Source organism: Elephas maximus, chromosome 6, assembly GCF_024166365.1.
Source record: "Elephas maximus indicus isolate mEleMax1 chromosome 6, mEleMax1 primary haplotype, whole genome shotgun sequence".
Classification (NCBI taxonomy): Eukaryota; Metazoa; Chordata; class Mammalia; order Proboscidea; family Elephantidae; genus Elephas; species Elephas maximus.
In genome coordinates this window covers 77973922-77988014 of record NC_064824.1, presented here as the reverse complement: position 1 = coordinate 77988014, position 14093 = coordinate 77973922, and the positions used below count along the sequence as shown (strand labels likewise).

Sequence of the window (14093 nt, the reverse complement as noted above, 5' to 3'; positions counted from 1 at the left end):
AAGGAAATTCTACAAAGCAGGAAATGAGAGCTGGGTTCAGCTCCTGAGAATCAGAAATGGGGCTCTAGCTTCCTGGCTGTGATGTGGAACAGGGAGCCAATATTAAGCATATAGGATTTTAAATTCTGGTTTATTTGAAATGAACATCCAAAACCAAAAACCACACCCACCGTCATTGAGTTGATTCCGACTCCTAGCAACCTTACAGGACAAAGAAGAACTGACACATAGGGTTTCCAAGGCTGTAATCTTTATGGAAGCAGAGTGCCATATCTTTCTCCCATGGAGCAGCTGGTGGGTTTGAACCACTGACCTTTTGGTTAGCAGCCCAGTCCTTAACTACTTTGCCAACAGGGCTCCTCTTCTGTGAAATTCCATGTATTAATTGACAGCATGGGCAAGGCAGCAGCCTACAAAGAGATTATTTTTTCAAAGTAAAGTGTCCTCAGTCCTCAGCTGAGTCAAGAATTTTGGCGGCTTGAGTTGAAATATAACACTTAGGTTTCAATGATTTGCTGATATGGTGCCTGACCTGGCTTTGCAAGGTTAAAAGTTTTTGGTTTTCCTTAAGTTTTATAATGGATTAGTTGGCTAGGCAAGGATGAGCTCATAAAACTTATTCATCTCTTTATTTATCAATTAGTTCAGTTAGCTATTATGATATATTTTAAGAAAACTGCTTTTTGGAGAGCTGAAAGAAAGGAATTTATTAAGAAAATTTCATGCAGTAAATTAGACCAAACCTTACTGTCAAGTCGATTCTGACTCAATAAAAAGTCCCTTAAAAGGGTGGCATCAGGGTAAAGTATAACATGGGACAGATAGATTTTGCATATCAAAATTAGAAATACCCTAATCACACTCTGAAAGTTATATTTAGTTTGTGGGTATGTGGAAAATATGGATCTTTGCAAAAGAGTGTATGGCCTCAAAAAAAAAGAGATCTTGGTATACTGTACATTGAAATAATGTCTGTTTATGGCTATACCCTGTGCTATAACTCACTTTCTGAGTTATAAACATTTGACTTGGGAACACCCCAAGTATGGACTAGTCTCTGGTTGTTCCTTTCCATGGAACTCCAGGACAATTTGGATCAATAGAACTACTCAAACTTTGTGGTACACAGCGGTATAACCCAATATCCTTTAACCCCTCCGAGTTTTCCCCCCAGGCATAAATTCCTCACAAGCTATGATCCTTTCTTTATCAGAATTCTTCATCCCTTATGGCATAGAACTATTCTATCGCAGCTAATTCTTCCTCATACATATTCCTTTTTCTTTAATTTTTGCCCAGGCATTTCCTGAATATTGCTCTCCCCTTTCCTCTTTGTGTCTTTCGCTTTATTCTAGTTGAGAACCAAAACCATTGTTGTAATCACACTAAGTATGAAAATGCTGGTAATACTGGTAATCACACTAAGTATGAAAATGCTGGTAATACTGGTAGTGAATAAAAAGTAAGAAATACATTTTAAAGTGGAAATGAATAAAATAAAAACCCAAGGCAGTCTTCATTATCCAAGGCCCCTGAGGACTGGAGAGTCTCCTTTGAAATTTTCACTTAGGTTTTAATCCATCACTGTGCCCTTTATATAAGTTTTAAAAAAATCAGCGCTTAAACAAAAAATTATATCTTATTTTACTCTTTCTTTCAATTATTAGTTTACCATATTATTGTATTTCTATTATTTTGTATTGCAGATGTCCTGTGTTTCAACTTCTTCAGAGGTTAAATTGATGTTTATGGGCTAATCTGGAAATCTAAAAACCATTTGCCTCATTACTCCATAAGAGCATATGTTCAAATTCCCATCGGCTGACTTATAACAGGGCTTTTGGAACAGAACTCAGTGTAAGTCACAGATGTACTGAGTTTTCCTTTTTGTTATTCACTTCCTTTTCAGGTGGGGGCACATATCTGTTTACATGTGAGCAGGTGTGTGTGTATTGTATATACATATGTGGCTACACATACATACACATACATATTTTTACAGCTCTGGGCTCATAACATCATTTATTCTTTCCTTCTTCCTTCCTTTTTTCCTTTCTCCCATTTTCCCTCCTTTCTTCCCCCCTTAACTCCTTCCATGGATATTTCAGTGACTACTATGTGTGTGAAACATTCAATTCTGAGCCTAAGGAATTTCCAGAGACAAGGTCACTGGCCTCACACAGCTTGTACTCTAGCAGGGAGACAGATATAAATTAAACAATTGCTCAAATACACGTGAAGTGCACACCCTGATAAGTGCTCTGAAGCGAGGTCACACAGCAGTATTCGAACACGTAACTGGGACCTCCAGGTCAGAACAGGTTTCTTGGAGGGAGTGATTCTCCAGCCAAAATATAAGATGGGGCAGAAGTTAAAAGGACTACGGGGGTAAGAGGGGATGGAAGGAAGGGAGAAGGGAGGGTATAAGGTACTCCAGACAGAGCGAACGGCATGTGCAAAGACCATATTTACTCAGTAAGGTACTTTTTGGTGACTTTTTTCATGAGCAGCCACTGGATAGCTGGGAAGGCTTTTAGCTTAAACCATACCATGAAAGTTAATTGTAATTGTACTAGAAAGCAATAAGGCACATGTAATTTCACAAACAGTTTTACCATTTTTGTTTTTCAGGTATGAAGTCCCCCTTTAGCCCTGACAACCACCTCAAAGATGGAATTGTGAATATGGCAAATTTTCTATGGGGCTTTGAAGAAAATAGGATAAAGAACGACAGTTCTGAGGACCGGCTGAGTCAAGAGAAGAAGAAAATTCTTTTCTCCTTCTGTGAGGTGTGTAATATCCAGCTGAACTCTGCAGCCCAGGCCCAGGTCCACTACAACGGCAAGTCCCACCGCAAGCGAGTAAAGCAGCTGAGTGATGGACAGCCCCCACCCCCAGTTCAGGGCTCGGAGCCACCGCTGGCCAGCCCCAGCACCAACACCAGCACAGGTAGGAAGGAGGGCCTGGGGGTTCCACTGACTTTTGAGAGATAATGGTTCTGTGCTAGCAATGAAGGATTTACAGCAAGACTTGTCTTTAGCCTTAAACTAACCGAAACCAACTGCCGTCAAGTTGATTCTGACTTATAGTGACCCTAGAGGACAGAGTAGAACTGCCCCATAGAGTTTCCAAAGAGTGCCTGGTGGATTTGAACTGCCGACATTTTGGTTAGCAGCCATAGCACTTAACCACTACGCCACCATGGTTTCCAGCCTTAAACTACCATCACAATAATATGTACTCTTTTCCCTGCAGGTAAAACCCAGCTGTTTTTCACCTCTCAGTATATTTATTGTTATTATATACACATCTCTGTGTATATATCTATGTATCTATCTCTCTATATACAAAATTTGTTATCGGACTATGGACTTTCTGTACCGTCATGGTATGTGAACATTTCCTAATGTATTTTGAAACGTGTTTTAGATCAGCGAGATCAAATTTTTCCCCCTTTGGAAAACTAGAGCTTCTTTAGTTTCCTTCATCTGCTTTCTATTGGATAACTTACTACTTGATATTATATAAAAAGCTGCAGCTTTATTTATAACATCTCATCATGCAGGAAAGGCACATTAATCTTGCATGTTGGAGTTGTCATATTCTTTTATGGAGATGCCAGCAGTGTGCTGGTGATGTTCTAACAATAGGAACAGGCATTGCCAAAACCAGCAATGCTCACCTCTGAGGTCAGGCACCGGTAATTACTTTCACTTGCTTCTCATTTTTTCCTGTGGGCTGGATACAGGCAGAAGCTTAGGAATTTTGGCATTCCAGCATCTGCCCTGACTTTTGAACAGCCTTTCAAATCCTTTATCTTATCCTTGGGAAACCCTTCCTCCCCCACATCCCTGTTCACTGGGTGCCTTAATGTGGCAGAACTAAAGAAAAATGTGAAATTTACTGTTATTCGTGGTGAAGATTTCTACAAAAATGTGGTCATCCTACCCAGGTTTACGTGGGAGGCCAAAGATAAGTCTCCTTCTAAATGTGGTGGAAGAGCTCCAAATTCCACTGTAGCAAGTGTTTGCTCTGGTAATGAGGCCTTGACTTGAAGTCAGATGACAGAGAAGCCACTTGTTGGCATTTTGCGAAGTTATGTCATAATCCATGTTAAGCTCCAGTGAAAACTGTGTGTGTGTGTGCGCGCACACGCGCACACACTGTAAATAATAAGAGGGATCTGTTAAACATAACTACTTTTTACTCAGTATAGGTTTTAACTATTTTTTCCAATCAGTACTTCATGTGCTGTGAAAGAACAAGGTATAGGATACACACTGATAATACTGAAACTTTTTTTCCATTTGTTTATTATTATAATTATAATAAGTATTCACAGATGCATGAATATAACTGTATTTACATATTAAAATAGAGTTAGGTTAGTGTTAAGTTAAAACCTAAATAATTGAAATCAAGGAGCAAACAGTGGCCTGACTAAAGGTTTGAATCACATCTATGTAATTATTACATATTACAGGCAGCCCCTAAATTATGAATGATTTCCATTCCTAACTCTGTCTTTAAGTCCAACTTGTACATAAGTTGGAACAGTTAGGTACAGTCTGTATTTAATATCAGTTAGTTAATATAGTGTGCCTTTCTATGCATAAAAATCTTTAAACACTTCCAGATACACTGAAACATCTTTAACATAATAATACAGTAATATTAATGTTTTGATGTGCATCACAATAGTACCCATTTGTTATTACAAACCATTGTATGTACCTCGAATTTTTAATACACTAGGTTTTATGGTGGTTGGTTCTTAACTAAGAATTATATCTAGTTGGACATTCATAACCTCGGGACTGCCAGTATACCTACACCTAAATTGTGGTTAACCTGCGGCCTCTAATATATAATAATAAAAGTAAAAAAAGTAGCTAATATTAATTGAACATTTTCTTATGTGCCACGTCCTGGCACTAAGCACTCTGTATGAATTTTCCCTTAATTCTCTCACCAACTGCTATTATCCCCAATTTACAGATTAGGATCTGAGAAACAAAATAGTTTTCCCAGATTCATATAATGGAGAAGCGGCAGTTCCAGGGTTCCAGCCATGTTCAATTGATGGTGAAGTCTTTATTGTTTGTCAATATTTCCCTACAATACAATGCAGCACAATACAGGTAAAATTTAGTTATAATATACTTGGGGTCACTAATAGTTGCTATCAAAGCAAACTGTCTCACTTTGATGACCAAGCCTGTTACCATTGAGTCAGTTCTGACTTACGGAGACCTCATGTGTTACAGATTAGAACCGAGCTCTGTAAGGTTTTCTTGGCTGTAATCTTCATGGAAGCAGGTTGCCAGGGCTTTTTTCCATGGTGGCACTGGGTGGGTTCAAAAGCCATCCTTTAGGTTAGAAGTTGATCACAAACCACTTGTGCTATCCAGGGATCTCTAAAACATAAGCAGAATATTATGATTCTATTCTATAAATATACATAACTCATCATGTAACATAACACAGAATATTTACATATAGTAAAATGAGTGAGAAAATAAGACAGCTTTTCAAGTTGTACGTTTAGCATAGCAATGATTTTGAGGATGGCACAGAACCGGGCAGTGTTTTGTTCTGTTGTACGTAGGGTCGCTATGGGTCAGAACTGACTCAACAGCACCTAACAGCAACAACAACACACTAGGCATAAGGAAAATCTTCATATATTTATGATATAGCCAATTATCCATTCTCAGAAGACTTGGATTTAACATATTGTGTTAGTCATCTACTGCTGCTGTAACAGAAATACCACAAGTGGATGGATTTAACAAAGAGAAATATATTTTTTCAGTCTAGTAGGCTAGAAGTCTACATTTAGGGCATCATCTCCAGGGGAAGGCTTTCTCTGCAGCTCTAGAGAAAAGTCCTTCCCCTAGACTAGGAGCTTCTCTACGCAGGGACCCTGGGTCCAAAGGACACACTCTGCTCTTAGCACTACTTTTTTGATGGAATGAGGTCCCCTTGTCTCTCTGCTCGCTTCTTTCTTTTATATCTCAAGAGATTGCCTCAAGACACAATCCAATCTTGTAGATTGAGTCCTGCCTCAGTAACACAACTGCCCCCCATATTCCCTCATTGACATCATAGGGGCAGGACTTACAACATAGGAAAATCACACAATACTGGAATCATGGCCCAGCCAATTTGATACACACATTTTTTGGGAGGCATAATTCAATTCATGACACATATGATGAAGGCAAGTCACTTAACCTCTGAAGGTAGTAGTATAAAAACATTAATTCTCTCAACTGAAAAAAAAAAATAGGTATGATGATGTCTGCTCTTTGGAAATAGAAATTAAGCGTAGATATATGTTCAAATATGAAAATGATATGTTTTATTCCAAAATATAAGTTATATCCTGGATATCCAAAAAGTAGAAAGGTTGAATACGTTATAGTACACTTAAAAGATGAATGATAAACTCATTGCTGTGGAGTCGCTACTGACTCATAGTGACCCTATAGGACAGAGTAAAACTGCCCTATAGGATTTTTCAAGGCTGTAATCTTTACAGAAACAAACTGCCACATCTTTCTCCCACAGAGCACCTGGTGGATTTAAATTGCCGACCAACTGGGTGCTTAACCACTGCACCACTAAGGCTCCTCTAGGTGAATGATAAAAATCAAAAACCAAAATCTGTTGCCGTTGAGTCGATTCTAACTCATAGCAACCCTAGAGTAGAACTGCCCCACAGGGTATCCAAGAAGCCAGCAGCTAGTGGATTCGAACTGCTGACCTCTTGGTTAGCAGCTGAGCTCTTAACCACTGCACCAGCAGGGCTCCATAGATGAATGATAGAAATCATAATTCTTAAAAATGACATTTCTAAAGAATACCAAATGATGGGACAATCATCCATTATATAATGCTAAGCAAAACAGCAGGATGTAAAGCAGACTGTCCCTCAGTGCTGTTCTGCGTGCCTAGGAATGTGTATCCACTAGACCCTCAATTCAATGAAGAGCAGACCTGACATGGTTTTATTTTTCCAATCACTTTCCTCAGCTTTGATCTATCAAACTTCTGTCTCCTGCTGTGTAGCAGGTCCTTAACACTCTCTCAGCCTGTAACTTCTCAGTTTTATATATTTTTGGTTTAGAAGGTTTATTTCTATTTATGTAAACATCCATCTCACAGTCAAATTAAGAGCTGGCTCCACAGACCTTGGAGCTGAAAGTGGAGGGCAGAGGCACAGTGTGCCCTCCCTGGCCCCACCCTTCAGCGCATGGTGGTGAACCATGGAGGAATGGCAAGATTGCAATGCTGTCCTCAGTTGCTGATAGTTATTTTGCCTGTCTCTGTGGGTCGCAGGTGGTCCTAGCAGACCCTTCGGATGAAGGGCTCCCTCCAAGTGGTCCCTTAGGCATTGGGGGTCCTTTGTGAAACTTAGCTGCATCTTCCAGCTCACCCCCAGCTGGTAGCAAAAGCCTCCATTCCTCGGCCCTGTGTGCCTCTTTCTCCCACACTGTGGCAGTCCTAGGAAGACTGTATCCCTATTCCCATCTATGTACCAACTCTTGGGGCTTGTGGGCACATGTAGCATCCATCTGACATCTAACGTTCCTCTTGAAAACAAGGAACTGCTGGGTCTCAGGCAGGTAAAAGATGGAATAGGGTGTGAGGGGCTTCCTTCCATGTATATCTTCCTGTTCGGGTAGCACAGGGGTGGTTGGCAGGTCTGGGACAGACAGACACCCAATGAAGGAACAAAATGCCAGTCTCCTCTTCTTGCTCATTGCTTGGCTTTAAGGAGGAAAATAATAGCCCATCTCCTCCTCAAAGGGGAAAAATGTGTTAGTAGAGATGTCCTTCCCATGAAATGTTAAGAAGGTAACTTCCCCTTTCCCTTGTCAATTTTTTTCTCATAGTAATGAGACTGATTGGGGTGCAGTGGGGTTTATATGGTGGTGGTTGAGACTTGGTCTATTTTTTAAAACAAAACCTACTCTCAAAAAGCCCTACAGAGAAGTAACTGATGCCTAAGTGCTGTCAGTTCTTCCTCTGATCTTAGAATTCAGGGTGTTTACAGAACATTTAGATCTCAGCTTCTGGAACAATAGGAGGATTTCTACCCAGCACCTAAAACTACTCTGCTGTGTGTGTGTGTGTGTGTACGTTTATAAATGTGATTTTTTTTCCTGAGGGAAGGATTCCTAATGAGCAGCAGCAGAATTCCTTTCCCAGCTCTATCGCCTGGCAAAACAATGTAAAAATTCTCTGGACTGCAGAAGGGAGAAGAAGAGGGAGAGCATAGGTAACTCGTTCTGCTCTTTCCCCCATCCAGTCCCAAGGGATTAGTGGAAAAACAGAATCCACAGACCTGTATAGGGCCTGGACATAGTAGTTGTGTGCTTCCATCCCTCATAGGATCCAAAAAAAATAGTAAGACCCTCGTGTTCCTGACCCCAGAAAGGATAGGCAGATGGGTCCAAGGCAGCCTCATGATTTCCTGTGGCTTTAGTGAGCACGGGTAGCTGGGTGAGCCTGGGAGCCACTGAGGTGTACCTAGGAGCCAGGAAATAGCATTTCCTGTGGCTAAATGCAGGCAGTGGCAAGGGAATGTTTCCAGTGTGCCATGAGTGATGTACAGACTGACCTAAACTTCCCTCATAGTTGGGAACAAGGGATCATCCCACGGAGACTACATGAGCTAATAACCAAATATAAGACAGAAATAAGAATGTCTCAGCAGATACCTGTGTGTAGAAATGACAACCAGGCCATATACTTATCTGTGCCTTGGTACCATGTAAGCCCATAAGCATCCTCTGTACCCGACCCCAAATCTAGATGCAATTGCAGGGAAAGAGACAATCTAAACAGCCTGAAATGAAGTTTCTATCACAATATGGGATGGAGTTTGTACTAGAAATTAAATTCAGCTGTAAAAACATTTGGATTTCTTCTAAATCTGAATTTGTAATTGAGATCCACATTCCTTTTATGTTATTAAAAATGAAACTAAATATAGAATTCATGAATTAAATAATCTAAATGTAGAAAGTTGAGGGTTGGAAATCAAAGTATATAGTGCGATAGGATCTTTCTGTGCAGTGTGTCATTTGTATGTATCATTGGATGACATAGTAAAGTCATTTGATCAAGGACATGGAATAGCTGCAAAGGAAATGGTAAATGTTTTCTACTTTATACGGTTTTTACACATCTGTCACTTATGAGGGAAACTACCATACTTTGTCCTATAGGTTCACTATGAGCCAGAATTGACTCAATGGCAACTGGGTTATATTTCCCAGAAGGAGCCCTGGTGGTGCAGTGGTTAAGCGCTCAGGTACTAACTGAAAGGTTGACAGTTTGAACCCACTAGCCTCTCCATGGGAGAAAGATATGGCAGTCTGCTTCTGTAAAGATTACGGTATTGGAAACCCAACGGAGCAATTCTACTCTGTCCTATGGGGTCATTATGAGTCGGAATCATCTCGCCGGTATGCAACAACGACAACGTATTTCCCAGGCTTCCTTGCCAACTGGCTTCCTGATAGCTTTGGCCACTAGAAGGCACTCTCAGGAGATTAGAGGAAGGAGGGAAACATCCAAACTATTTGTCGTTACTCCCTGTATCTAGGGTGGTATCTCTCCATGGCTGCACCTGCCTGTGACTCCAGTTTTGGTTGGACAGGTCTGCCGAAGTTTCAGCTTGTATAGGGTAACCCAGCCTGCTGGACTCTGCTAACACTGCCTTCTCCTTTTCCCCTCTGTCCGAGGAGTGGCTTCTTCCTGTTTCTAATCTCTGTGTTCATTCACTGTCTTCCTCGTTCACTTGTGTAACTATATACCTGTATTAAATTCCCCCTGTTTAAATTGCCTAGAATGGTTTCTGTTTTCCTTTCTGGACTCTGATTCATATAATTGCCAATGTGTTCTTCAAAACATCATAATCGACTTCCGTTCCAGACAAGATGGGGCAGACTCACTTCTCCCTGCTCCTCTCGATAAGAACAACTATAGACCCTGGGCATAGCATATGAGGTAAAGAAAGAAAGATGGAAGAAGGTGATCCAGTTTGTATCCCAGGACTAGAGGAATAGCTCAGCATCAGGTTATCTTGCATTACCACCTTTCCTCCTTGCCCCAATCCAACAGAAGAAGGTCACTCAGATCAAGCATTTCCTGAACTCCAACCTAGCAAAAGAAGACAGGCTACGTAGGCTCATTCCTCCCTACAGGCCGAATGGGGCAAGATTAGGTGACACCACTGATTGAGAGTCCCACCAAAAATAAGTGGCTAGGGGAAGCATTTTCCTTCCCCATCAGGCCCTCTTTGTCCTTGGAGTTCTGAGACTCTCCTCCCCTGATCAGAGATGCCAGAGCAGTGAAGGGGTAGGGAGTGGAAGCCACTAAAAGGGGCATCCTACCACATTCCTCCTCCACCAGGACACACCTGATGGCTTGGCTTGATGAAACCCCTTTGCTAGTACCAGCAGGGGCCAGTGGGAGCCCCAGCAGCATTAAATAAACTGAGCAGACCAAAATAACACCTCAGTGACTCTGAATTAAACTTCCATTAGAACCACGGCCTACCTAAATAGGCCGAGGTCCATCTGTGCACATATGTCAGTTTGCGCAAAAATTGCCAAATTTGTTCTTACTGGTTACTGTTCACATAGTGAACCTGATGTGGAAGTTAAATAAGAAAATATAGGCCTTAAGTCTTCTTTCCAGATGCAGCCTGTTGATGAGGTAAGACCAGCTTTTACTGTTCTGGAGGTTACCCCACATACCAGCCATTGAGACATGATATGCTAATGCTCTCCCCCTTTCAATCAGAAGCAGGTAATTTGTCAAGGAGAATAATAAAAGTTAATTTTATACATTATTCACCCTGTGTTCTCAAGGAAAGTTTGTATCTTTCTTGAAGAATCAAGTTGACCTAGGAAATTATTGTGGAGAAGATTGATTTAATTCTGGAACTTTTTGGAATCGACATTACCTCAGTATTGGAGTGAGGTTTTCTTTTAAGCAGGATCTTTGTTGCTGCCTCTGGCAGTGGTTTGGTACAAATAATATTTGAAACTCTGAAAGGTCAGGCTAAGAGCATGGAGGTTGTAGTGAATTGTGGTAAGAGAAACACACCTGAACTTGATTTCAGGTGCACTTGGAGTTAGAGGTTATCATGAAAAGACTGAAATGACTTTTGTCCTCATAACCCAGTAAGGCACATATGATTATCATCACTTTATAGATAAGGAAGCTGAGAATTAGAGAGATTGAAAGGACTTTCCTAAAGCCACATGAAGATTCAAAGTCAGGCCCTATCCCCCATTCTATATTATGTCTCATAACTTTTTACACCAAATTATTTTCTAAGTAAAAATGAAAAGAATTCAAAGCTCTTTCCTTATTTTTTAATGTTCAGTTTTTCCAGTTACATGCAAACTTAACATGCCTTGTTGTTCTTGTTGTTAGGTGCTATTGAGTCAGTTCGGATTCATGTGGCCCTATGCACAACAGAAGGAAACACTGCCTGGTCCTACTCAATCCTCACAATCCTTAATATGTTTGAGCCCATTGTTGCAGCCACTGAGTCAATCCATCTCATTGAGGGTCTTCCTCTTTTTCATTGACCCTATGCTTTACCAAGCATAATTTCTTGCTCTAGGGACTGGTTTCTCCTGATAACATGTCCAAAGTACATGAGACCAAGTCTCTCCATCCTCACTTCCAAGGAGCACTCTGACTGTACTTCTTCCAAGACAGACTTGTTCATAGTCCATGGTATATTCAATATCCTTAGTCAACACCATAATCCAAAGGCATCAATTCTTCTTCGGTATTCTTTATTCATTGTCCAGCTTTCGCATGCATATGAGGTGATTGAAAACATTATGGCTTGGGTCAATTGCACATTAGTCCTCAAAAATCTTTGTTCTTTAACACTTTAAAGAGGCTTTTTGCAGCAGACTTGCCCAATGCAATACGTCATTTGATTTCTTGACTGCTGCTTCCATGGACGTTGATTGTGGATCCAAGGAAAATGAAATCCTTCACGACTTCAGTATTTTCTCTGTTTATCATAATGTTGCTTATTGGTGCAGTTGTGAGGATTTTTGTTTTCTTTATGTTGAGATGTGATCCATACTGAAGGGTGTAGTCTTTGATCTTCACCAGTAAGTGTTCCAAGTCCTCTTCGCTTTCAGCAAGCAAGATTGTGCCATCTGCATATCTCAAGTTGTAATTGAGTCTTCCTCCAATCCTGATGCTGCATTCTTCTTAATAGAGTCCAGTTTCTTGGATTACTTGCTTAGTTTACAGATTGAATAAATATGGTGAAAGGATACAGCCCTGATGTGCATCTTTCCTTATTTTCAACCATGCAATATCCCCTTGTTCTATTTGGACAACTGCCTCTTGGCCTATGTACATGTTCCGTGTAAGCATAATTAAGTGTTCTAGAATTCCCGTTGTTCACAATGTTGTCCATAATTTGTTAAGATGCACACAGTAGAATGCCTTTGCTTAAACAATAAAACACAGGTAAACATCTTTCTGGTATTCTCTACTTTCAGCCAAGATCCATCTGATATCAGCAATGACATCCCTTGTTCCATGTCCTCTTCTGAATCTGGCTTGAATTTCCGGCTGTTTCCTGTATGCTGCAAAGGCTTTTGAATTTTCTTCAGTAAAATTTTACTTGCATGTGATATTATTGATATTGTTCAACAATGTCTGCATTTGGTTGGATCACCTTTCTTGGAATGGGCACCAATATGGATCTCTTCCAATCTGTTGGCCAGGAGGCTGTCTTCCAAATTTCTTGGCATAGATGAGTGAGCGTTTTCAGTGTTGCGTCCGTTTCTTGAAACATCTCATTTGGTATCCATCAATTCCTGGAGCCTTTTTTTTCACCAGTGCTTTCAGCATAGCTTAGACTTCTTCCTTCGATACCATCAGTTCTTGATCATATCCCACTTCCTGAAATGGTTGAACAACCAATTCTTTTTGGTACAATGACTCTATATTCCTTCCATCTTCTTTTGATGCTTCCTGCACTGTTCAATATTGTGCCCATAAATCCTTCAACATCGCAACTCGAGACGAATTTTTTCTTCAGTTCTTTCAGCTTGAGAAATGCTGAGCATGTTCTTCCCTTCTGGTTTTCTAACTCCAGCTCTTTGCACATTTCATTATAATACCTTTGTCTTCTTGACCCACCCTTTGAAATCTTCATCTAACCCTTTTACTTCATTTTTTCCATTCGCTTTTGCAACTCTATATTCAGGGCCAAGTTTCAGAGTCTCTTCTGACATTCATTTTGGTCTTTTCTTTCTTTCCTATCTTTTTAATGATCTTTTGCTTTCTTCATGGATCATGTCCTTGATGTCATCCCACAACTCATCTGGTGTTTGGTCATCGGTGTTCAGTGTGTCAAATCTATTCTTGAAATGGTCTCTATATTCAGGTGGGATATACCGAAGGTCGTACTTTGGCTTTCGTGGACTTTTAAAAAAACTTTTTTCAGCTTCAACTTGAACTTGCATATGAGCAATCTTTGGTGTTGTTTCTAACACCAAGACCGTATTTTCCAACTACCAATCCTTCTTTGTTTCCAATTTTCACATTCCAATCACCAGTAATTATCAATGCATCTTAATTGCATGTTTGATTAATTTCAGTCTGCAGAAGTTGGTAAAAATCTTCAATTTCTACATTGTTGGCATTAGTGGTTTGAATAATAGTCATACTGATGCCTTCCTACTAGGTATATGAATATTATACTATCACTGACATGCATTACCTTCAATTAATTCCAAAAGAATTTCTAATTCTCATGTAAGTGGAATTTTTAAGACCAGAAAGGAATTAGTCATGGAAAAAGTAGGGAACAGTGATCTAAAGAAAGTGAAGATAATGTTCAAAATCTAAAGCTGAGAAAAAGCTTGGCATGCCTGAAAAACTGAGAAGTGGCTAGAACTCATTGAGGGAATTACAGAGAAACACAAGATAAGTTTGGAAAGGTAGGCCGAATCCTTAGAAAAATTTTAATGGCAATAGTTGTTCATTTTAATCATGATTCTTGGGTGAACAATTTGGGCTGGGCT

At 40.2% G+C, this 14093-nt stretch overlaps 1 protein-coding gene across 3 annotated transcripts in view; it reads left to right on the top strand.

Moving 5' to 3' along the window:
- ZNF385B (zinc finger protein 385B) overlaps positions 1-14093 on the top strand; it is a 402225-nt gene that overhangs the window by 94575 nt on the left and 293557 nt on the right. For 2 of the 3 annotated variants that reach the window (XM_049887565.1, XM_049887563.1), the window contains exons 2-3: positions 1707-1857; positions 2632-2949. In XM_049887565.1, the coding sequence (XP_049743522.1) occupies positions 2634-2949 (316 nt within the window). In that variant the 5' untranslated portion in view covers positions 1707-1857; positions 2632-2633. The remainder of the gene's footprint in view (positions 1-1706; positions 1858-2631; positions 2950-14093) is intronic. The other variant, XM_049887564.1, reaches the window with a different exon arrangement.